Genomic DNA, 23,579 nt, shown 5'->3' on the forward strand with positions numbered 1-23,579 from the left:
GGAGCGGTAAGGTAGCCAAATGATAGGGCAATGGACAACCCTAGCACAAAGTGTGATAAATGGAACTTAGTGCCCAAGGTGGCACGAAATAGAAGAGAGGATGATGGTGCCCTCAAGTAATGAACTTCCTAGGATAGGGAAGTGGAGTTGCACAATCTGTGCAATGCAAGGTGTTGGAGACACCTAGGAAATTGACTTCCAAAAGTCAAAAGAGTAAAAGTTCCAAGGTGCAAACATTCAATAGATGGAAATTGAGACTACTCAAGGAGTAGTGGGATTGACTTAGAGAAGGGTCTCTAAGAGGTTTAGCGAGAACTGAACCAATAAAAAAAGAGCAAACCACCCCAGGTGGTCAAGTGAGTCTCTAAGCTGGAGAGACTATCCTCCTTAGAGGATGGGCAAGGCATGGTGAGCCTTTGGTGTCGAACCATTGACGAATGTGGAGAAGGCATGGTGAGCCTTCAATGTCAAACCATTGACGAATGTGGAGAAGGCATGGTGAGCCTTCAATGTCAAACCATTGACAAATATTGGCTAGGTGCCGAGGATGGAAATGGTAACACATGCGAGTGTTACTTTACAAAATGGTTTACCGTTCGATGAGGACATCGAACTTCGTCTATGGGTGGTGGAGTTGTGAGACACAAAATCCCTAGGCCCCAAAGTGGAGCCGGAAGGGCGCCACATGGTAGTGGCCGAAGCGAGAGCCAAACGAGCGTAACACGTTTGGACCAAAAGCTCCGACTTGAAAAGTCAAGAGCAGGAGTGGAACTCCCAACGAAGTGCTCGAGGAACGAGCACAAAGCGAGCAAAAGGCGAGGCTCCAAAAAGGGACCCAAAAGGACCAACACATGACACGTGGGAGTGTCCGAGATGGAGTCCAAAGTGGAGTCCGAGATGGACCCGAGTTGAAGTCCGAAGTGGAGTCCGAGATGGACCCGAGATGGAGTCCGAGATGGAGTCCGAGATGGACCCGAGATGGAGTCCGAGATGGAGTCCGAAGTGGAGTCCGAAGTGGAGTCCGAGGTGGACCCGAGATGGATCCCGAAGTGGAGTCCGAGGTGGACCCGAGATGGACCCGAGATGGAGTCCGAGATGGAGTCCGAGATGGAGTCCGAGATGGAGTCCGAGATGGAGTTCGAGATGGACCCGAGATGGACCCGAGATGGAGTCCGAGATGGAGTCCGAGATGGAGTCCAAGATGGAGTCCGAAGTCGAGACCGAGACCGGGACCGAGACCGAGACCGAGACCGAGATCGGGACCGAGACCGAGACCGAGGCCGAGGCCGAGCCCGAGCCCGAGTCCGAGTCCGAATCCGAGTCCGAGTCCGAGTCCGAGTCCGAGTCCGAGTCCGAGTCCAGAGCCTGAGAGGGTGAAAGCCCAAAGCGTTCGTCTCCCAGACCCTGGGGGGTTTGGTGAGCTCCAAAAGTATAGTAAGGGGGAGGACTGCAGTGGAGCCAGTTTGGCCAGGAAAGGCCAATTTGGCCCAGGAAGGCCAGACCCAGTGTTGGGTGATGAGCTGCCCACTGGGAAGTCCAAGACTAGAGTGAACACAGACCGACAAGCGGGGTAGCTTGGTGAAGTGTTCAAGAGCCGGCTCTAGTTCCCCCGGGAGATCGACTGGCCGATGCTCCCAGTCCAAGTGTGGGTGGCACTACCTACTTGGATACCTGGTGTGGCTCAACGAAACCCGCTCTAAGCCCATGGCTAGAGCACCCAAGGGCAGAAGGCGAGGAGAGTACCCAGGTGACTTGCGTAAGGCCACGGTGTTCCAAAATGTTGTCCCAAAGGCCCAGACTGTGGAAAGGAAGAGGAGCAATCCTCTGGGGTAGTGACCAAGGACACAGTCGTGTGGTGAGGAAGTCCCAGAGGACCGTGGGACTTAGAGGTCGGGCCTGTGGGTCTCGATCTAGTGGCAGTGTTGGCAAACACGGCCAGGGGCAGAAAGGGACTTAGTGGGGACTGACAGAGGGATATTGGGGAAGGCTATTCCCCTTGTTGGTGGGCATCCTAAGGATGCTAAGGAGTGGATCTGAGATGACCACTCACGGATGGGTTGCCTAGTCTTGGAGGGCCAAGACGGTGATGCAAGTGGTGTTGGACCACCAGTGTGACCAAGTTAAATGGGCATGGCCTTAGCGTAACGGGCCGGTACGTCGGTGATACCTTGGGTTGTCGATCATGGGATCGGACACGTGGAGCACTTGGACCAAGTGCTAAGGTTGAGTGGCATGGATGCCATTCTCGGGGCTAGCAAGCCCCAAGTCCTGAGTTGGACTTATGGAGGTGGTCAATGAGACTCCTCCAAGTGGTCAGAGGTGTGGTTAAGTGACTAAAGTAAAATGGAAAAATTAGTCGCTTACACATGGTCATTGACTAGTTTCTCAACTAACTCAAGTGGGAACGATAAAGGGAACCAACTGTACCGACCTTCTGCCATCATGGCAGTAAAAGAAGAGTGTCTATAAGGACTAGTTGACAAGTATCTTTTGATACCCGAAGTCACATTCATGATATGGTATGTGGTACAACTCCTTTTGCTCATGGTGCCAATCCTCGTGTTTGGCTGGAGTTGTTTCGTGGGAATCTTGGGGATGATATGTACCATTGGTTTGATCACTTCACGGTGATTGCCACATATCATTCTTGGGATGATGCTCGATGTTTGTGCGAGTTTCCCATGTATCTCCAAGGGACAGCGTTGCAGTGGTACAATGGTTTGAGTGCAGCCACTCATGGGGATTAGAGTGTTCTCCCGGATGTCTTCAAACACACATTTGGATATTCCAACGATTGTGATGATGCCTTCCAACAATTGCATCGTCTTTGCCAAGGGCTATTTGAATCGGTGATGTAATTTGGCATTCGTTTCCGAAGTCTTTTGCTTCGTGTAGAGCCAAATATGTCAGAGCAGATCAAGCTAGAAATGTTGTGGCCAGCACTTCATCAAGATTTTGTTGGACTTGTACTTGCTCCTACCACCTTTGACGATGCTCTTCGCTTGGCACAACGTTATTAGATGTTGCCTCTTCCACTTCTCGCTGCCTGTCTTTCAGCTCCACTTCTTATGGGTGATGGTCTTGTTCCAATAGAAATTGATATTGCTACTGCTCGAGTTCAAGAACAAGGGTGAGGTCATGGTCGTGGCACCAATTCATCCAGTGTTTACTTTCGACGCTCGTTTTTATAATAAGAGATCTCCTATTATTCTCTCCGTATTGGTTGATATAGATTTGAGTTTATCTTTTATTACTTGACCTGTTGCCACACGTTGTCGTCTACACTTGTGTCGTGTGGCAGAATCAGTTTTCATTCTTTATGGCAATGGCCGTACACATGTATATGCACTAGATGAAGCAGACCTGATTGTGAGTGTGGGTGATCTTGAGTTTGAGTTGCAATCATTGCAGTATAAGCTCTTGAATTTGGTCTTTCTAGGAGGTCCTAGTATTATTCAAACCCAAGGATGCTAACCCTAAATATCCCGGTATATTTGAACCCTATGAATCGTCTCTTGAATCATTTTCTTTAGTTGTTTACAATCCACCATGCTTCTTTACAAGTTCATGCCCTTATGAATGGAAGCTAAGAGCTGTAGCTCTCCTAAGAGCCCCGCTCTCTTGACACCCTACCCCTCGGGTTGAGCTCAGCGGGAGCAAATTGGACCTGCCAGATGTCAATTAACATGTGGTGTGATTCCTCTAGTGAACCAATAGAGTCGGACTTGAAACCTCTATAATACCAAATATAAGTTTTTGAATTTGAACTTCCTAAGAGGTCACTCAGCCTAGTATTATTCAAACTTAAGGACGCTTAACCCCAAATATCCCAAGACCCTTAATCAATTGAAAAAAGGGGTGCACTCTTGTTCATGGGCCCTTTCCCTCTATATTTGAACTCTATGGATCATCTCTCGAATTGTTATCTTTAGTTGCTTATATGTAGATGGAGTCGAGTCAAACTTTTGACCTTATCCTTAGTATGGATTGGTTGTAGTGCAATCATGCCAAATGTGACTTTAAGGCTTATCCCCCTACCATTCCTCTCACTTTCGTACCTCTTCATCCCTCTACTTCTACTTTTGCTTCCATTACTTTTGTCCCCCCACTATTTCCTCCTATATTTCCGTCTTGTTTTGCTCTTCCTTTTTCCGATCCCTTCGACAATCTTTGTGTTGCAACGGTTGACTAGCTCATGAAGGAGTATTTTGATCTCTTTGAATTTGACCTATCGTCTGCGGCCAAAATTGCCATTCTAACCAGGGATGCTTTTCCAATCAAGGTTCCTGTTTGTTGTCGGTCACTCAAAGAGATCAAGATTTTACGTGCAAAGGTCAAGAAGATGTTGGAAAAGGGTGTTATTTGGAAGTCACGGAGTCCTTGGGCATGTGAACCTCATCTTGTAACAAAGCCTAATGGGAGTATTTGTTTCTGCATCGACTATTGTCCATTAAAACGAAGTGATGATCCTTGGTATATACCCTCTTCCTCACACTGCTGATCTCTTGGATTGTCTGGGGCGAAGTCGTTAGTTCACCAACGTAGATCTATATACTTTTTTTTGAGCTAGTCAATTGCTACAACACAAAAGTTGCCTAAAGTATCTAAAGAGGGAATAAAAGGTCAAGAAAGAAATATAATAGAAAGTAATAAGAAGACAAAAGTGATGGAAGTAAAAAACAAAATAGAACAAAAATGAGAGGAATAGAAGAAAAGATGATATAGTGTATATGAATTTAGATTTAAACTCCAAGCATATTGCACTATAAAACAAGGGTATAATACACACCCAAATTATCTATAACCATCAGCTCCCTATATTCAACTCTTACATGCAAAATAGTATTAGATGAAGTATGGTATAATATTGGCATACTGGTGGCTACACTAACTAGAGTAGTATAGAACTTTGGATTAAACACAAGTTGAACATAAAAGAAGAAGTAACAGCCTAGTAGGAAGTAAAATAATGTATTAGATTATTGGTTATTTGTTTTACTACTATCCTTATTATACACTTAGAATCCCCTCTGCCCCCTCTACATTAAAGCTTGCTTTGGGCTTTACCCTAGTCTTAAGAGTTAATTTTTAAGAATAAATTTGAAAATTTACTAAATATTGAATGGCATTAGATAATGAATTAGAAAGTAGGAATAACACCATACTACTTAAGACACTCTCTACATTCTATAAATATACCTCACTAGCAAATCTAGAAACTTATAATAAATAGCATATGGGTTATAATAGTGAAGGTGGCAAACACTTTAAGTTATTATATAGAGATTTTAAAGGACTAAACTCAATTTTGTGAGGGTTCCCAACATCAGCAAGTGTAAGTTGATATGCCTTAGTTTCTCAACTAGCTTAGGTGAAGATTAATAAAGAGAACCAACAGTACCAACCTCCTAATTTTATAGTAATAAACAGAGAATATTCAAAAAGATTAAATAATAAGTATATTTTGATACCTAAAATCATATTTGCAATAGATGAGGAAGTATGAGACAAGGGGGAAAAGCTTTTAAAGTCACACTTGGCATGATTATACTACAACTAATTCATATCAAGGATAAAATCAAAAGCTTGACTCAACACCACCAGAATAATTGGAATGCAAGCTCAAGATCATCTATATACACAATTAGATTTCATCTATACACATGTATGTGTACAACAATTGCTATAAAAAATGAAGACTACCTTTGTTGCATAACACAATTATAGATAGCAACATGAGGTAATAAACCAAGCAATAGAAGATAAATTTAAATCTATATCAATTAATACAAAAAGGATAATAGGGGACCTTTTATTATAAAAACAAATTTGGAAAATGAATATTAGATGAATTTATGCCAAGTAAACCCCTTGATAGTATTTTTGAAAGAAGGATAAAAGGGTCACTAACTTATTTGCATAAGGACCCCTCGCTATTTATATGATTCATTATTTCTCAGAAGAATCTTTATGTCGTGGCTTTCTATTGCAACAACACCAATAAAATGTTATTGACACCAAAATCTCCACCTAAGAAATGAAGGACACCAATCTGGGAAATGCCAGCAATGTCGATATGTATGGTCAACCTTATCACACACATAGTAGTGAACATTATGACCATGTCCTCATCATTGTCCTTGAACACAAATAACAATAGTGTTAATCTCTAACAATAAAATCATCTCCCACAAAAAGTGGAGTTGAAATATATGTAATGATAAGTGGGAAAGGTGATATCTTATAGTATTGTGCTAGTCAAAGAACATCATTAAGGGTTGTTAAGCAAGTGCATATCTAAGTCCCACAAAATTTTAATGAAGAGTTAGTTATAATTTGATATGCTTTGACATATTTGGCTCCACATAAAGTAAAAGGTTTCAAAAGTAAACACTAAGTTGCATAACTAATTCAGTCAACACATAATGGAAATGAAGAAAGTATTATCATAATCATCACCATATCCAAATACATACTTGAAGATGTCTAGGAGAAATTTTTAATCTGCACGAATAATTGTGCCTAAACCAAAAATTGTTCTTTGGAGATATATGGGAAACTTATGCAAATGTTGGGCATCATTCTAAAAATGATACATGGGAATCACTGTAAAGTGATTGAACCAATGGTACACATCATCTCTAGGACTTCCATGGAATAACTCCAGGTGAGCACAAGAATTAATAATAAGAGCAAAAAAAGTTATACCACATGCCATGAATATTGTTATCAATTGTTCAATTGTAATCACATAACATTAAACAATTGTATCAATTACTACTCTAGAGTCAAAGAAGGAGGAAGCTACTGCTGTGCCATGGAGATGAATGAAAAAAAGAAAAGTAAAAGAGAAGAAATGAAAAAAGCTAAAACAATAAAACAATGTAAAAAATAGATTTAAACCAAAAGCATAAATCCAAACACTCCTCAAGTTCCCCTTTACTTCCATAAAGTGCATGAACTATAAAAATGGAATATTAACTCCAAGACTCTAATTTATATATAGGAACAAATAGTTTAGATTAAAACCAATTTGCTGGCTACCAAAATCCTAGCTTAATATTAGTATATGGCATAAATAGAAAATAAAAAGTAATATAAAAAATAAAAGTAGTTTCTTAGTAAAAGTTGGCTTATATATATACTTTAAATATTAAATAATTTATATTCTTTTTGATTTACAAATATTTTATCTTAAAAATGGTAAAGAAAATTAGTTTTCTTCTCCTTTATTTATTGATTTATTTGGTTTATTTATTTGAGACATTAAAAAATATCTCATTCATTAACCTGTAGCTTGAGGATGAGTTTACAGTCACTACAGCACCTGTTACTATTGCTTTGTGACATTTGTTCTTGTCTATGTGGAGGGTAGTGTTGTCATGTTGTTTTTTCTTGACTCAGGTTCCCTTGTTCAACAGAAAGTGTAGGGTGATGTTCAGCAGTGTTGTCCTTTATTCAGGTGCACCAAGTAATTGTCACGCTTTGATACTAGGAAGATGGGATCCCACCCACAATGTCTTTGAATCCCTGAAATACTTTCTGCCAGTACATATAGCAGGTGCATTAATTGCTTGGCTATCAGGAGTAAACAACTGTGCTCTCTCTTCTTTCCTACCAAAACATTTGTTGGTGGCCCAATCGATTGAAGAATATCCCTCATTGTTTGCATTGTGACAACTTGGTCTACCGTGTCTAAGTTATACGGATTTACTTAGTCATAAATAAACATAAATATAATATTAATTTGTAAAAGAATATACCAGTCAACCAAACGTCATATACCCTTTTGGTTCGCTCGGGAAGAAATGGACTAGTCTCTCATTGTAAGTGTCCAAACAAATTCTTTCTCTGGACAGACGACAACCGATCATCAGAGTAAAAAAAGGGAACAAAGAAATGCCCACCAGCAGCTTTCTCAGCCGGAAGAAAGACGCGCGCTTGCCTCGCCCCTGCCCCGTGATCCTCGACTCGGGCTTCGTCACCGACGACGAGTCCGAGTGCTGCGTCGGCGGCGCCGCTAGCCACTCCCCTCCCCAGCCGCACACTTCCACCTCCTTCCAAGTCGAGGTCCGCCCCGGTTTGCTCCCTGCTCCCATCCGACCTGACGATTCCCTCGGCCCTGACGATCCCGTCATCGCCCCCTATGCCGACTTCGTCCACTTCACGCAGTGCCCCGAGGTCCCCCGGAAGCTGGCGGGTCGCGACGAGATCCGGAGCCAGTCGTGGCCTCTCCCAGCGCCCGAGGAGATGTCGTCCAAGACGCAGCAAGTATCGCTCAAGTCGTCGTCCATCCCCGCCGTCTTCTTCGCCAAGCGCCACCGCTTCACCATCTTCAACTATGGCGATCTGCTGGAGACGTCCGGGGACTGCAACTCTTGCACCGTCGCCGTTGCCGCGGGCGACCGGGAGGACGAGGAGATCGCCCGCTTCACCGAGCTTAGCAGCAAGGTGGACTACTGCATCCGGGTGAAGAACTCGTACCAGTTCTCCAACGAGATTGGAACCGACCCCGAGGGAGTGTTCCGCGACTGCAAGCCCCGGATCTGTGCCGTCTGCTCCGTCAAGACCAAGGCCTCGCTCCTGCCCGACTTGCGCCACAAGTACCGCTTCACGTTCTTCCACACCATCCACGTCTACTCCCCGACTGGCGCCGAGGTGGAGAGCAAAGTCGTCCTGGACGAAAAGTCCAAGATCGAGCCCGTCTCCATCATGAAGATCTGTCCCACGGGCCGCAAGATGGAGAAGCTCAAGCCTGAGATTGTGACGCTGCTACAGGTGACGCACTTCGTGAGGGTTGAGACGAGCGTCAACACCGATATCTCGCCATCTATGATGCCGCGTCCACTGGCTCCCGAGTTTCGAGAGCCCAAGCTGATAATTATCGACGAGGACGTGCACGGGAAAGCACCTCCAGGACCGCCACCTGAGCCCGAGCCAGAACCAGAGCCAAAAGCCGTGGAACCGCCCAAGAGACCCAGCAGATCCGAGCCAGCAGGTAATGCCACCCCACCAATATGCTGCCGTTTGTACTCATCGTTTCCTTGCAGGGGACCAAGAACAAGAGCAAGCTGCCGAATAGTCGAAAATATTAGCTCAAACTCTTAGTATCATAACGAGACAAACCTCTCTTGGCGGACGAACTTGTGCTCAGAGACAGCAACGCAAAGAGTCGCTGCCGAGTTTAGCTCGTGACACACACTCCACGCTCCTGCAGTCATTCAGGACCTGTAAATCGGAGCAAAAGAGTGTAAGTCCACAGCAGTACATGTAACTTTGAAGCGCGCTCACATATTTCATGCATGCTCCCGTGTCCGCCAGTTGTCGAGCCAGCTTTACTCGTCACCAACATCCCATGATGTAGAACTACAAGTCGCATAGTTCAATCATCGGATCTCTATGAGGTGACAGCTCCCAGAATGCCGCGTGCTTTGTCCTGCTTCACCTTGTCCATAGTCTCCATGGCTACGTAGAGCGGAACATATATAAATATGGTGACTTGAGAGCGCTGTGACCTCGCTTGAGTGAGAAGAATGTCAATCCGGGGGATGGTCCTGATAACTATTGCCGTCTGCATCGGTCTGGTACACGGGCAAAGTGCATCGAGTCTCGCAGGCAGCTTCCCGTCCACCACATTCGAGCAGACTTGCGCTGCATCCTGGGGGCAGCCGAATTCCCAAGGAAGTGTCATCCAGCTGAAACTTGACCAAGCATCAGGTACTTCGAAGAAAACCTCGATCAACTTCTGAACTTTCCTGTAGGCTCTGGAATCGAGTCCATCCACACATACTTTTACGGCTTCTTTAGTGCTTTGATCAAGCTCCCTGCGAGCTACTCAGCTGGAGTGGTGACGGCTTTCTATGTACGACTTGATGAGCTACCTAGCCAATCTTTTCCTGATGTTGCACTGTCCTGTCCTGTCCTGTCCTGTCCTGTAGATATCAAACTACGATACCTTCCCACACAACCACGATGAAGTGGACTTCGAGTTCCTTGGAGTTGCCGCTGGAACACCTTACTTGCTGCAGACTAACATCTACGGAGATGGTAGTGCCAAAGGCCGCGAGGAGCGGATAAACCTCTGGTTCGACGCAACAGCTGATTTCCATCGATACAGCATCCTCTGGAACAGTTATCAGCTCGTGTAAGCCAAAGTCGAGCACCTGACGTGCCTATTTCCCTCTTTCATTCTTTCTGTGGCAGATTCTTCATAGACGATATTCCTATAAGACGGATGGCAAGGAGTGGCGAGTTAGGACATCAATATCCATCAAAGCCAATGAAAGCTTACTCGTCGATTTGGGACGGTTCTAACTGGGCAACTGACGGTGGACATTCTCCAGTAAACTATGCATATGGCCCCTTCGTCGCATCCTTCACGGACTTGAAGTTGCAAGGATGCGAGGAAGGCTCAATCTGCTCTGACCAGCAAAACGAAATTTCAAGCATTCGGGACCTCACTGAACAGCAAAAGAATGATTTAGCATGGGTCCGGGAGAATCACCTCACTTACACTTATTGTAATGATAGACAACGATACCCGATCCCATTCCCCGAATGTTCGTAACACAAACTTACTGTCAGAGTAGCAAAATGTCAAACAAGTATCAAAGTAATGAATTTTCGTACTGGCAAAATGTCTCGCCTCCAGCAGTGCCTTCAACTATCAACAGCAGAAGCCTTCAACTTATTAGAAAAGATGCCTGGAAACAGAAAGTCAGTCCAGGATACTTAGAATATAGCTCTTTTACTTGCGTTTTTCAATTCAGCATGTGTCTAGCTGCATGTACTTTTTGATGATGCCCATCATCTCGCTGCCCGGGAAACGACCAAGAACACCTCGAGCAGCCGAAAGCTCGGAAAAGCTCGTCACTCCGTCACCATGGACATCACAAGGCTTTGGACCGTGCGTCTCATATGTCCATGATGAATCTTCAGTAGTACCCGGCAGTCGGAAGGCTTCCAACGGCGAAGATAGCACGGTATCTTCACCCTTGGTCTTGACAAAGTCCTTGAGATGACAGATGGTAAACGGAACCGGCTCAAAGCTGTGGTCTCCATACTCAACTGGTGTAGAATGATCACCTGTGACACATAACGAGAATTGTCCTGCGCCTCTACATTCAGCTTCCCATAGCATCCGTGCTAATTGCCCAATCATTTTGTCAACCGCCTCAAATGCCAGCTTTTTCAGCTTGACAGCCTTGTCGTGGCCAGCGTCATCAATCGCCTGCAAGACAACCAGCAAGTTGATACACTATTGATGCCAAGTACCAAACTTAAACCTTTATATGCAAAAAGCCGAAGTCATAGCCTTCGCTCCAGCCAGGCTTAGCATCATCTTCACCAGGAACGAATACATTGGGCGGACGCTCCAGAGGAGCAGCCAATGCTTTTGCAATAGCGTTTGCTTTCGACGTCAGAAGTGTTCTGTAATCGCCAGTAGCTCCTGGTGCATCCAAAATGGCAATGTCGAGTGAGAGACCAAGTCCAGCGATGATTTTTGTTGGAGCTACCATACAGGATCGAAGCCCATGTTTCTCATTAAAGCTTGGGACCTAGCAGCCGAAATGTTAGTAACCAGAAATATGCATGAAGGAAACTAAAGTCACTTGCCTGAATGCGTATTCCACATCCTCTTAATAGCACGACATTCGCAATGGCCTTACCAGCAGACTGTCGCTTCGCGTTGAGTGGATGATCCGATAAGATACGTCTCAGTTCGAGCGAGAGCTCGTTCACCACGGCGGCGGTGTGTTTCGCTTCGTCGGATTCATCCAGCGGGACGACAACCTCTAAAAGTCTGTTGTCTTTGAGTGGATCAGTACCAGAAATGTTTCCGCTCAGTCCTGGTCCTTTCACGACCACTCCACACCTATGTTCCGTGGCATACCTGCAGATAAAAGTTCATGCACGCTCGATGAAGAGAAAAAAGGAAACAAAAGAGCGCAACACACCTGACACGAACTTCGTAAGCTGGAAAGGAAGGAAGCTTCAAGCCATCCAAAGCAGCACAGAAAATAGGTCCGTCTTCTTCGAAATGGCGATCGGCTCTTCTGCAAGTCACAACTCCAGTTCCATCGTCCATGGTCGCGAAGTTGCTCTGCGCAAAGAAAAGCACAATGCAGCTTGTAATTCCAAAAGAGAACTGCGAGACTCTTCCAGCAAAGTCGTCTATAATCAACCTAGTGAGAAAATCGATTACCTTGAACGCAATATCGCCAGGAGACATGGCAAGACCGGCGCCCAGCGATTCGAAGGCGCCGCGGCCGCGATAATACTGCCTGGGATCATACCCTAGCAGAGAAAGGTGAGCGGTATCGCTGCCGCATGCAAGCCCTGGCTCCACGGGATCCATCAAGCCGCTGATTCCAGCGGTCGCGATGGCATCCAGATTCGGCGTGCTCGCGGCCTCCAGCGGCGTCTTCCATCCGAGCTCTGGAATCGAGACATCGCCAATGCCATCGACGAGAACAAATGCCACTCTGCGCATGCTCATTCCGAAGAACCCTAGTTTATTTCCGAATATTCTTGACTTAAGTGGCCACGTGTAGCGATCTGGAGCGTTCGTTTTTGGCGCCAAGTGTGCGTCTTTTGAGGGATCCTAGGGTTCTACAGCGCGACGCTTTGGGGTCGCTGGTTAGCGCTCACGGCTCCGTTTAGTCCGAGGTACGCTCGCTAGGGTTTCTCGATCCGGGGAGAGAGAGCTATATTATGGCAAAGAAGAGGAAAAGAAAGGACGATTGAATCGAGAGGAAGGAGAAAATGGGGGTGTGGTCGGTTCTTTTCATGTCGGCAATGCCGGTGTTTAGACTGCTCGTTCATTGCGGCATTGGGGCTTATTTGTCATCTCCACAATCCAATGTGATGCCTGCCGAAGCTCGAAAACATATAAACAAGGTAATCGATAGTTTCTTCTTCGTTTCCTTGATTAAGAATTTGCTGGAACTTTTGCAGCTAGTTTTCGTGTGTTTCATGCCATCGCTGATTTTCTCGAATTTAGCTCAAACAGTGACTGTCGAGAAGATGCTGGACTGGTAACGTTTTCTCTTTGATCTTGTTTTCTCTACTGCAACCATAATCTTTCAGGTGGTTTATGCCGATAAATGTGTTGCTATGCTACATGATTGGCGCTGGAATTGGAGTTTGTATCTTCGATCACTTCAAGCCTCCTCCTCACCTGAGAAAATTGATAATTGCATGCTGTGCTACAGGTACGTAAGTTTGTTCTTTCTTCGTTCTTCATTTAGGCAACTTCACTTCTGTTCTTCAGGGAATTCGAGTAACTTGCCTCTAGTACTTGTTTCGGCGATTTGCGTTGAAGCAGGTAGTCCCTTCGGCAGATATGATGTTTGCACGGCAAATGGGATAGCTTATATATCCTATGGTCTATGGGTGAGGCGAAGAAAGCATATAAGATCCGTCGAGTCGCTTCTTACCGGGTTTTCACGTATCACAGATGGCCACAGTTTTGACTTGGACAGTCGTGTTTAATTACCTGAAGCCACAACCACAGCCAGGCTATGAAGAGGTTGATTTGCACGACGCAACGGAGGAAGCTCCACCTCGGGAGGAAACTCCTCCTGCTCGAGAGCTAAATGTCTATCCAGGAAGCCAAGGCATTATGCCTCAAGTTGCAGGCTTGCAGGGTGTTCCTCGGGGGTTTACGAATACTCAAAGTCCGCAAGGATTTCCAGGTCCACAGGGGTACAGGAACTCTGGTTTTGGTGCTCAGAATCTCCAAGGCATGGACAGCTTTCAGCAAGGCTACCAAGGATTTCAAGCGCCTCAGATGTTTCAAGTCCCGGGTCAAGGATATCAACAGCAGGCATTTTCAGCAATGACTCAGGGTCCCAGAGGCTTTCAGGCTGGACCGAGGTACTCGCAAGGCTTCGAGGACTACAATGACGGGTTTATAGGCTCCCAGCCTCAAGGCTTTTTGCCTAGTCCTCAGGCATTTCCAACTCGTGGCCGGAATCCATCTATAGGCCTGGGGGACTTCCAGCAGTTCCAAAGCCCGCAGGTTCCTCAACTCCCGATGTCTCCTGACGGGTTCCAAAACCTCCAGGCTCCAGGCTTTCAAAATCCACTTCAAGCACTTTCATCTCCGCCTTCTCAAGCTCTCCAAGTTTATGGAGCTTCAACGACGTCCCAGGTACTCTGCTTATTTCGCTTTAGTTTTAGTGTTGATTTCGATAAAACTTTGGTGAGCCATCCAGCCGAGAGCAGCACAGCCACCACCTCCAACACCTCCTGAGCCAGCAGGTCCGCAGCCTCGTACCGATGATTTTTCTGTGGCCAACTTGCAACTATGGATGGAAAAATACCGCGTGAAAGAAGCCTTCACCCCTCCAACAGCGGCAGCTGTGAGTTAAACTGTAATGTTTTCCTCCCTCTAACATGCCTCGTATATTGTATAGGCGATAGCAATCCCCATTGGCGCTGTGCCGTTTTTTAGACATTTGCTGTATGGACACCAAGCTCCATTTCGGTTTTTAGGCGATGCTTTGGTCATCCTTGGGTAAGCTTTATTTTGTCGCCGTCGCACTCTCATATTCATGAATTCTACGTTGCAGGGAAGCTATGATTCCTTGCATGAATCTGTTACTTGGAGGAAACTTATCTCAAGGTAGACATACCTGAATAGCTTATAAGCTCGTAAGCTAAGTTGTTTTCGTTGGAGCAGGATTTGGCGCATCGGAACTGGCACTTGAAGTTGTCATCTCGATCATGTTGACACGACTGCTGCTTCTTCCCATAACCGGGCTCATCGTTGTCAAGCTCGCGTTTTCCATGGGTCTAGTACCTGCGGACCCGCTCTTTCACTTCGTACTTTTGCTGCAATTTACCATGCCTACGGCTATCAACGTTGGTCAGTTTCAAAACCTCATCTATTTACAAATACCATCACTAAAACCTGTGGTAAGCAATGAAATCTAGTCTCTAGAGCGGCTTCCGTTATAACTTTCTCTTTTTCTTCTTTGTTTCTTTGTTCCGCTACAGGCACGATGACGCAGCTATTTGGTGTCGGACAAACCGAATGCTCGATCATTCTTTTCTGGTGCTACACATCGTCGGTTGTGTTTTTGACACTATGGACGATGATTTTTCTTGTCCTGCTCATATGAAGCCCAAAGGCTTCGTTTTTTATGGGAGTGTAAAGAGCGAGAAGTTCTCTGCAAGTCAGGTAGAAAACGATCTTGGCCATCGATTTTAATCTCACGCACTCTCCAACTTTGCAGGAAAATTTTGGTACGTCCTTAGTGAGCTGAATTGTTGTTACATTTCTTTCCAAAATCAACAAGGATCACGGGATTTTTTCTTTCATACTCTCAAGTTCGCGTCATCATCGTCTAATTTCTTCTATCCCACTACCACAAGTAAGTGATCTCTTATTCATCACGAAACCTCCTCTTCTTCCCCAACCCCGCAAAAAAAGAAGAAAATTTCTCAACGTCTCGTGAAAAAACGATGTTGTGTGGTTCTAACACGCTCCATTGGATGTAGCTTGCGGGAGTCTGTCGTAAAAGCGTCGATACAAATCGTCTACCTGAGTGAGGTAGAAAGTTCCCGGCCGGAGTCTAGCCAAGTCACTCACGGGAGTGAAGCCTTTGGCACCGTAGCGCGTCTCCATAAGCTCCATCGTGTGGACAAAGTCCTCTGGGGAGACCTGTGAATATATACACATGTAAGTATAAGCTCGGAGAAATGGTAAGCTACCTGGACACGGGATTCCAAGCTGCTTGATACTTCCATGCGCTTGGCGATGTTAGCGACTCTGAACAAGCCATCGCCCTGGCGAACGTGGATCGTGAACAGACTTGACGCAAGGCCGCTGCCGTAAGAAAACATCAAAATGGTGTTGCCCAACTGTTGTGTCAAACACGGAAGCCTGTAGAGGTGACGAGACAAAGAGCAAAACGATTGCTTGCGTACCAGTTCCTCGGCTTTGCTGTGGATGAGTGACGCAAGCGCTGCGTACAAGGCGGCACAATACATGTTGCCAACTTGTTTAGGAATCAAAGTCGATGGGACAACCTTGAGGTTGTAATCTGGCTTTGCTATATCTTGCGTTGCCTGGCAGAAAAGAAACAAAATAAGTTTGGGCCATGAAGGGGGGAATCTCTTGCCTTCTCTAGATCTTTGTTCGTGTAGCTTTCATCCTCGGAAATATTAGCGAATGGCTTTAGCTTCTCGTCCTCGGGCCTACAAGGAAAACTTCCGTTAGACTTTTCCACTCTTCCACGACGGGAAAGCAGCTGACCTTGTCTTTCGTTGGATATCGTTGTACACAAGCCGTGCAAAGCTTTTCTGCACAAGCTGCGTACACAAACAAGGAAACAACACGTCAAAACAATCCCTGCGGGAAGTTCGAGACTACTACTACTGACCTTATTGTAAGGAGAGTGAAAGACGGCATAGTTGACATCTTGAAGAGAGAATGGCTTTCCGTCGGCCTTTTCATACCTGGAAACAGGGACCTGGATCAACTACCTGATTAGTAAAGCTCAAGTACATACTTTTGGCAGTAACGATTGTAGCACAAGTCCAAAGCCATCAGGTAGCACTTCTGCGAGAGCCTGCCGTCGAGGACCTGGTCACGCATGAAGACAAGTTAACAAACGAAGCTTTAAAATAAATCTATAACTCAAACTACCGGATATTCACTGCTTAGATTTGGCTTGTAGAAGTCGTATGTGTGAGACATATGTGTTCCCATGTATTTGCGGTCAATCACGAAAGGAGCATTCGGGCCGATCAGCATGGCAACAGCACCAGCTCCACCGCTGGGTCTTGCAGGGCCCTCAGCGTAAACCTGTAAAGTATGAAAGAACACAATCAAATCAAAACATAGATTCTCGTGGCAGAAACGAGATACTCACTGCACTGTCCGCTGCGACCACCAGACCATACCGCCCATCCCAGCCACTGCTCTCCACCCAGTTGAGACAATTGATTAGAGCGGCAGTGCCTCCATAGCACGCATTGCTGGAATCCACGCCTTGAATGTCAGAGTTTCCAGACTCCTGTAATAAGAAAAAGAACATGAAAAGGAAAAGATAGTCTTGTGTTCTTTCTCGCTCGAGCAACGATCGAGCTCGTCGTACCTCAAAAAGTCGCATCAACCACGTTTTGATCGACTTGCTCTTGTCGATGACGGTCTCGCTTCCCACCTCAAGGCGGCCAACTTTCTCGGGCGCGATACTGTACTTCTCGAGGAGATTCTTCACCACTGTCAAGCTGGGGGACAAAAGAAGGGGGAAATTATTTTCTCAGTGGCGAGATCAAGAGAATATAGATCGATCCGCGGCCTCCGATGCTCAGCTCAGCTCACCTCATCGATATTACATCCTCCACATCCGTGCAGAAGGCCAAGCGCTCCTGGCCGAGCCCCGCGGTGTATTTCCCGGCGCTCACCCCGTCGTGCTTCTCCAGTTCGTCCTGCCAAGAATTCCATCGATCCAGCTCATTCCAATCTCGGCATTGCGACGGCAGCTAGCGATAGATCTGATCCATACCTGGCGCACGCAGCTGGGTGGGAAGTAGACCTCCAGCGCCAAGATTCCAACATCGCCGGGGCGCACTGCCATGGCCGCGGAGCTCTCCCCACGAAGAAAAAATGTGGTGCGTTCTAAAAAAATTAAAGCTCCCTTTATAAAAGCCCTAACTAAAATCCCCATCCGCCGTCCACGTGTCAGGCTCTCATCGTGTGGCTCAGGTTTGCTCCTGGGTCGCATGGAATTTCAGATGCGTGGAAACTCTTGCTCGTTTGGTGATCGGTAGTTTTCTAGCCAAATTTCTCCACTGCGCTGAATTTTTCCTTCTCCAAGGCGGTCTTTTGCCGAGATCTCGCCTCTGCGCTGACATAATCTCGACAATTAGCGTCGAATTTCGAGGAGGATCATCCGGCTGCGAATTCCACGGCGCTACATTCAAAAGGTATGGATTCTTCTTTAAACTTGATTCGATTAGGAAACCACCACTGGCGCTTGCGATTAAAATAAGCTCTGGGTGTCTTCCAGGCCCCTGAAAGGATATGTGGAAAACCATAGCTTTTCGCTCCAAAGGGTATTGTTTTTGATGATTTGGATTCTCTCGTCACAGAAAAATTCTAATGCCTGCCTTGCAGCTTTGGACGGTCCTTTTAAACAATCCAAACGTGCCTCGAGGGAGGAGAATCCAGAAAAAAATCTGGGGACTGACTCGTTCCTCCGAATAGAAATCCCGTGATTCACAAGGTGGAAGTTGGCCAATTGCTTTCGTTTCATAGTCTAAAAAACAGGTTTTCCACCACCATGAGATCAACATGATCGATCGATCGCGCCGAGACAAGTTTCTTACGTCCACGAAGTGATCTTGGTCCTGAGATTTTTCGCCCAACAGTGATCGATTAAAGCGGTGATTGGATCCACTAGCCCGCTCTTTGAATCGCAGCTTAATGATCGTCCCTTTCATCCATTTCGTGCCGCGCTAGTCCCCACCAAGATCAAAAAATACACGAAAAACTCCATTCTTGGTCTTGGCAGCACGTTAAGGACGAGAAAAAGTATAGTTTCGTGCCGGGCGACTGGGATCTTTTTAAGTGAAATGGACGGACTGGATGCACAGGTGGATGGGTGGCATCAATCACGGAATATTACTGGTATTCAATTTGGAAGCTTCGCAAACATTTCATTTAGTTTTTTTGAGTGGTCAGAATCCCGAGTGTGTTTGTTGCGTTGCTCTTGTCGCTCTCTACGAGAATCTAAGTCCCAAAAGCCATATAAGTAAAACTCGATCTTACCAAAGTAAAAATCTCATTTCATTAGATGAATATCTTTTCAGCAAGATCAAACTTCTTATATGCGTGCCTTAAGGCGTCATTCGGGGTTGCTTTAGCTTAAATCGCAAATGGGGGGCGAATCTTAAGGAATAATCCAGCGCCCATTGCCTCGAGATTCGGTGTGCCGGGGAAGGGATTCGATCGCGTGACTTGGGCAGCCGTTTGGGCCCCATTTTACTGACCCACATTCACACGCATCCTCATTTTGGAGTAAAAATAAAAGGGCTGGAATGACAAATTGAGCTTGCCCTTTTTGTCGTCAAATGGGCGAAAATGATATTATTAGGGCTGTGCCCTGACACGTCAGAAATGTTGACGGTTTGATCTACGGCGAACAAGGAGCGAATCGTATGTCCGCAGTTGGCGAGATTTGAGCCGTCCGATGCACACGTATGATCTTCTGCCACGTGGCGGTTTTGGTTTTTCCGCGGCTTACCGCGTGTTAAATGACGTGTTAAAAGAGGGCGCATTGGATACGACAAATCGACGGTGCAGAGAATTTACCTACCTTCACGTGAAGGTTACGAGGGTTTTCTTCTTCTACTATGATTGATAGAAGCGGGAGGAGGGAAGAACAGGGAGAGAAAGAGAGAGAGAGCTATGGCGATGGCGATGATGAGCGAATGACAAGAGCTAGCGCTCTCCCTCAGGTAAGGCGCTAGCTAGGTGATGCATTCCTGGAGGCGCTGAGGATCAGGTTATCCAGCTCCGCGAGATTATCTGTTGCGCGCTGCCGGATCAGATTTTTCGCAGCTCTGATTTGCCGCAAGAAGCCACAAATTTGTCCGGGATTCTGGAAATTTCGAGGGATTTCGTCCTGATCCTAGGAATTGGAGGCGAGAGCCGTGATGAGCTACATTTCCTGGCACCGCATTGCCCAGCTGCTGTGAAATTGGGGGAGCTTGGCTGGGCGGCCATGGCGCACGACAACTTGTTCGTGGCGAAGCCATTCCGGGGATAGGAGGACATTTTCTGGGATGTCCTAACGCGGGCAAGGGGCTAGAACATGACGGAGTCCGCTGGAGTTCAAGTGGTTCAAGGCCGTCTAGGATCACTCTCTCTACATGGAAATGGAAGCCCTGGATCGACCCTCTTCTTCAACGAGACGAGCTATTTGCCACACGAGGTTGGGACTTTCCCTCTATATTCCGTTGCGTGTTTGTTCTAACTTTCGTTTTGGTCATATGATTGTATCTAAACAGATTGATTGGTCTTACGTGAACCACCAAGAATGGGAACCTCGCTCATTCCAAAAGTCCCACACGGATGAATGGGTTCCACCGGCATCAACGACGACGCCTTGGAGTAGGAATGGTTTTAGTCCAGCGATGGCTTCCTCGCAGCTCAAAGGAGTGGCCGGGGAGTGCCTCGACGTGAGCAACGATTCGAGCCTGTTTTCGAGCTCCCTCCCGTCCTTGGTAAAAGCCAAATGTTAGTACTTCTCTCCATTGGTTGCGCTTTCAAACTTCTGACCGAACTTATCTTTGCTACAGTGACGATGTCAGAAAGTGATGTTGATCATTCACTTGGCGCTGAGGACGAAATTTTTGGGTCTCTCGAGGAGATGGAATCGCAAACTATTGGCAGGCTTCTTCCCGATGACGAGGAGGAGCTGCTGGCTGGAATCGCTGACGAACTTGACGTTGTACCGTATAGTGCTGAGGACTTTGAAGATTACGATTTATTCAGTAGCGGGGGAGGACTTGAGATGGAAGGGGACTCGCATGAAAGCCTTCACTCTGGATCAGCTCATGGTACGATAGCTGGAGAGCACCCCTATGGAGAACACCCCTCTCGAACTCTTTTTGTGCGAAATATCAACAGCAACGTTGAAGATAGCGAGCTCCGAGAACTTTTTGAGGTACTTGTGGTCCACCTTTGCATGGCGCCATTGACAACGTTCTATACGTTTCACAGATTTACGGGGACATTCGTACGTTATACACCGCTTGCAAACATCGTGGATTTGTAATGATTTCTTACTATGATATACGATCTGCTAGAACTGCTATGCGTGTACTTCAAGGCAGGCTACTTCGGCGACGCAAGCTGGATATTCATTTTAGCATTCCAAAGGTTTGCTTGGATTTCATATGCATAAGTCCGATTTGCGCTTCTCACTCACAGAGGTCGCTCGTTTACCAGGACAATCCCTCCGACAAGGATATCAACCAAGGCACTCTTGTCGTCTTCAATCTTGATGCATCAGTCTCTGGTGAAGATCTTCGTAAAATATTTGGCCAGTATGGCGAAGTTAAGGAGGTAGATCTAGTAGCACATTCTGTTTCACGGGTGGAAGTCTCATATAACTGTTTTTCTGTCTCCAGATACGTGAAACACCTCACAAGAAGCACCACAAATTTATTGAATTCTACGATGTACGATCCGCCGAGGCTGCACTGCGGGCATTGAATAGAAGTGATATTGCAGGGAAACGCATCAAACTGGAACCTAGCCGTCCCGGTGGTGTCCGAAGAAGGTTTGCGTTTGTGGTTTATAAATGGTTAACCAGTTCTACATGTAGCTCTTGTATTGGCAGTTTGATTCCTCGGCTTGGTCAAGAATTTGATCATGAAGACGGATACCATTCACCATTGGCTTGGACGAACTCTCCTCCAGGTGAAGATGTTCCGTCACGATAGTTTGACCATTGACAGTGCTTAAAATTTACAGCTGATTGGGGGACCATAAACGACACGCATGACTCTGACACAACATTTATCTCACCTAAGCCCCTGAGCTACAGGCCTTTCTCCCCAAAAGTCACGTCACAGGACGTATCTTCTCCTGTAAGAATAGGAATGGTTGACAACAGTCACGTTGTGCAGAACACAATGAGGAACCATCTGCTGGAACAGCAAGGACTTGGACAGCATCACCCCCACTCCTTGCCAGAGTTTAGCAGCGGTCTGTATAGAAATGAACTCTTCAGCAGCTCCACAGCGGGCTTTTCAACAGTGGCTGCGCCTTTGAGGCCGATTGAAGGCTTTGAGACGAGGACGCTTTCTAGGACTACGAGTACCTTAAATGACAGCTCCACAACCTATGCAGGTACTTGATCGTCAAACTATAGCCAACTACTAAATCTTCTCTTTTCCTTTTGTGCAGTACATGCTACTGGTGTAGCATCCTCTCTTCAAAGATCTTCCAGCCTAAGCATCTCTCTGACCAGCCAGCCTATGATCTGGGGTTCTGGCAGTGGAGGGGCTTACAGTCAAGGTACTACTGCTAAAAGCTCGTCACCTTTAATGTGGCAGAGCCTATCGCCCGGCCATCCATACAGTCAACGCTCCGCGGATGCGCATACTAATTTGTACAATTCAGCCTTCTCTCCACACAGTCACCAGCTTGGTTCATATTCTCGCGATCATTCTTTAGGGGACCGGCACCACAGTTATCTCCGAGAATCGCCAGAGGTCTCGTCTTATCTCCAGTCGGGCACCGTCAAAAGTCCAAACGTTGGGAGCCTAGAGCACCACGGCCCTTCGTCTCCAAACTTTGGTATGTTCCTGCCTCAACGGCTGTTTGGAAACTGCGGCTCTCCATTAGACGACCGACGCAACAGAAGAATGGACAGCACTCCCGCTCAAGTGGACAACCGGAAGCAGTTTCAGCTGGATTTGGATCGTATTGTTGCTGGGGAGGACACTCGAACGACGCTGATGATTAAGAACATACCAAACAAGTATGCGACTGTTCCTCTTTTCTTTCTGTTTTTCTATATCTGCACTGGGAGCTAAGTTTTGTTCTTTTTCTCTAGATACACTTCGAAGATGTTACTGGCCGCGATTGACGAGCAGCACCGTGGAACGTATGATTTCATATACTTGCCTATTGATTTTAAGGTAAGCGAGTTTTCAAAAGGGGTTGTGCGAACCACATCTAACCAGAGGCTTCAACAGAATAAGTGTAACGTCGGATACGCATTCATCAATATGCTGTCGCCTTCCTTGATCGTGTCCTTCTACCAGGTTCTCTGTGAAAAATAGAGAGGAGATTTTCCCACGACTTGGTTCTAAAAACTTGTCATTCTTTGTTTTCGCAGACGTTCAATGGCAAGAAATGGGAGAAGTTTAACAGCGAGAAGGTGGCATCGCTCGCGTACGCGCGGATCCAAGGCAAGGCCGCGCTGATCGCGCACTTCCAGAACTCGAGCCTCATGAACGAAGACAAGCGATGCCGGCCGATAATCTTCCACTCGGACGGACCAAACGCAGGTGACCAGGTATCATTTCCTTGAGTGATTGATCCATTCATATCACACGCAAAAGGAAATTAGCTCGAAACTCTCAAACTCTTCTAAATCTATCGCACAGGAGGCATTCCCGATTGGTGACAACGTCCGGAGTGGTCGATCTTCTGGACGGCTTGGAAACCAAGCGGTGGAAGGCTTCTTCGCGAGACCCGGCGAGTTCTTGGGAGGAGGAGGTGTTGGCGATGGTAGCGACGAAGCATTCCTCTCGCTGGAGACGCTCAACATCTCATCGCCAGGGAATTGACCATGTAAGTTTTCCTTTTTGGTAACCAACGCTACTATGGCTCCAGAGCTGCTACTACTACCAGAGACTAGAGAGATCCTCTCTTCCAAGCGTGTATATAGCTTCAAAGGAAGTATGATAGAAGACAATGAAGAGAGGCTGGATTGGATGTAAATAAAGTAAAATATGAACTTGCGTTGCTTTGTGGTTATTTAAACTTTTACTACGTGCCAATGATCTACTACGTGGCGAGGGCTCTTGGTTCGATTCGTGTCAGC

General features: G+C 46.4%; 5 protein-coding genes and 1 long non-coding RNA gene across 13 annotated transcripts; 4 read left to right on the top strand and 2 right to left on the bottom strand.

Moving 5' to 3' along the window:
- Nucleotides 1-9,294: 9,294 nt before the first annotated feature.
- Nucleotides 9,295-10,567, top strand: LOC9633943 (probable xyloglucan endotransglucosylase/hydrolase protein 28). Its single transcript, XM_002981782.2, has 4 exons — nucleotides 9,295-9,717; nucleotides 9,762-9,862; nucleotides 9,939-10,144; nucleotides 10,204-10,567. Exons 1-4 carry the CDS (start codon nucleotides 9,534-9,536, stop codon nucleotides 10,565-10,567), a joined length of 855 nt encoding a protein of 284 aa, XP_002981828.2. The 5' UTR covers nucleotides 9,295-9,533.
- On the bottom strand, nucleotides 10,347-12,498 carry LOC9633944 (probable 2,3-bisphosphoglycerate-independent phosphoglycerate mutase). 4 transcript variants are annotated; one of them, XR_002993819.1, is made up of 8 exons: nucleotides 12,206-12,498; nucleotides 11,958-12,103; nucleotides 11,617-11,893; nucleotides 11,286-11,558; nucleotides 10,756-11,230; nucleotides 10,630-10,703; nucleotides 10,514-10,577; nucleotides 10,347-10,460 (listed from the first exon to the last, which is right to left on the bottom strand). XR_002993819.1 is itself a non-coding variant. In XM_024687009.1 (6 exons), the coding sequence occupies exons 1-5, from the start codon at nucleotides 12,491-12,493 to the stop codon at nucleotides 10,766-10,768; spliced, it is 1,449 nt and encodes a 482-aa protein (XP_024542777.1). In that variant the 5' UTR covers nucleotides 12,494-12,498; the 3' UTR covers nucleotides 10,595-10,703; nucleotides 10,752-10,765. The 4 variants fall into 4 exon arrangements, 2 of the variants coding, with proteins under 2 accessions (XP_024542777.1, XP_002981937.2); XR_002993818.1 differs by having other exon boundaries at nucleotides 10,752-11,230; XM_024687009.1 differs by lacking the exons at nucleotides 10,347-10,460; nucleotides 10,514-10,577 and having other exon boundaries at nucleotides 10,595-10,703; nucleotides 10,752-11,230.
- Nucleotides 12,499-12,641: 143 nt separating this feature from the next.
- LOC9634558 (protein PIN-LIKES 5) lies at nucleotides 12,642-15,360 on the top strand. The gene is made up of 11 exons (XM_024687008.1): nucleotides 12,642-12,900; nucleotides 12,958-13,037; nucleotides 13,090-13,214; nucleotides 13,274-13,395; nucleotides 13,460-14,155; nucleotides 14,220-14,366; nucleotides 14,421-14,521; nucleotides 14,577-14,629; nucleotides 14,687-14,922; nucleotides 15,004-15,187; nucleotides 15,243-15,360. Exons 1-10 carry the CDS (start codon nucleotides 12,766-12,768, stop codon nucleotides 15,010-15,012), a joined length of 1,704 nt encoding a protein of 567 aa, XP_024542776.1. The 5' UTR covers nucleotides 12,642-12,765; the 3' UTR covers nucleotides 15,013-15,187; nucleotides 15,243-15,360.
- LOC9633945 (hydroxymethylglutaryl-CoA synthase) lies at nucleotides 15,265-17,654 on the bottom strand. The gene is made up of 12 exons (XM_002981892.2): nucleotides 17,520-17,654; nucleotides 17,336-17,442; nucleotides 17,109-17,241; nucleotides 16,884-17,027; nucleotides 16,658-16,816; nucleotides 16,521-16,594; nucleotides 16,392-16,467; nucleotides 16,265-16,320; nucleotides 16,131-16,206; nucleotides 15,937-16,077; nucleotides 15,721-15,870; nucleotides 15,265-15,670 (listed from the first exon to the last, which is right to left on the bottom strand). Exons 1-12 carry the CDS (start codon nucleotides 17,589-17,591, stop codon nucleotides 15,485-15,487), a joined length of 1,374 nt encoding a protein of 457 aa, XP_002981938.1. The 5' UTR covers nucleotides 17,592-17,654; the 3' UTR covers nucleotides 15,265-15,484.
- A 139-nt stretch (nucleotides 17,655-17,793) lies between these two features.
- Nucleotides 17,794-18,612, top strand: LOC112350581. The gene is made up of 3 exons (XR_002993820.1): nucleotides 17,794-17,940; nucleotides 18,024-18,069; nucleotides 18,131-18,612. It is a non-coding gene; the product is annotated as an uncharacterized LOC112350581 (long non-coding RNA).
- A 710-nt stretch (nucleotides 18,613-19,322) lies between these two features.
- On the top strand, nucleotides 19,323-23,503 carry LOC9634559 (protein MEI2-like 3). Of its 5 annotated transcripts, none has more exons than XM_024687003.1 (13): nucleotides 19,323-19,949; nucleotides 20,026-20,254; nucleotides 20,317-20,684; nucleotides 20,741-20,899; nucleotides 20,951-21,085; nucleotides 21,151-21,302; nucleotides 21,363-21,442; nucleotides 21,497-21,874; nucleotides 21,932-22,508; nucleotides 22,584-22,668; nucleotides 22,726-22,794; nucleotides 22,869-23,048; nucleotides 23,140-23,503. In XM_024687003.1, the coding sequence occupies exons 1-13, from the start codon at nucleotides 19,830-19,832 to the stop codon at nucleotides 23,320-23,322; spliced, it is 2,715 nt and encodes a 904-aa protein (XP_024542771.1). In that variant the 5' UTR covers nucleotides 19,323-19,829; the 3' UTR covers nucleotides 23,323-23,503. The 5 variants fall into 5 exon arrangements, with proteins under 5 accessions (XP_024542771.1, XP_024542773.1, XP_024542769.1 ...); XM_024687005.1 differs by having other exon boundaries at nucleotides 20,969-21,085; XM_024687001.1 differs by having other exon boundaries at nucleotides 19,323-19,473; nucleotides 19,530-19,949; nucleotides 22,584-22,794.
- Nucleotides 23,504-23,579: the final 76 nt, after the last annotated feature.

The sequence above is a fragment of the Selaginella moellendorffii genome, unplaced genomic scaffold (assembly GCF_000143415.4).
Source record: "Selaginella moellendorffii unplaced genomic scaffold, v1.0 SELMOscaffold_51, whole genome shotgun sequence".
In the NCBI taxonomy this organism is placed as follows: Eukaryota; Viridiplantae; Streptophyta; class Lycopodiopsida; order Selaginellales; family Selaginellaceae; genus Selaginella; species Selaginella moellendorffii.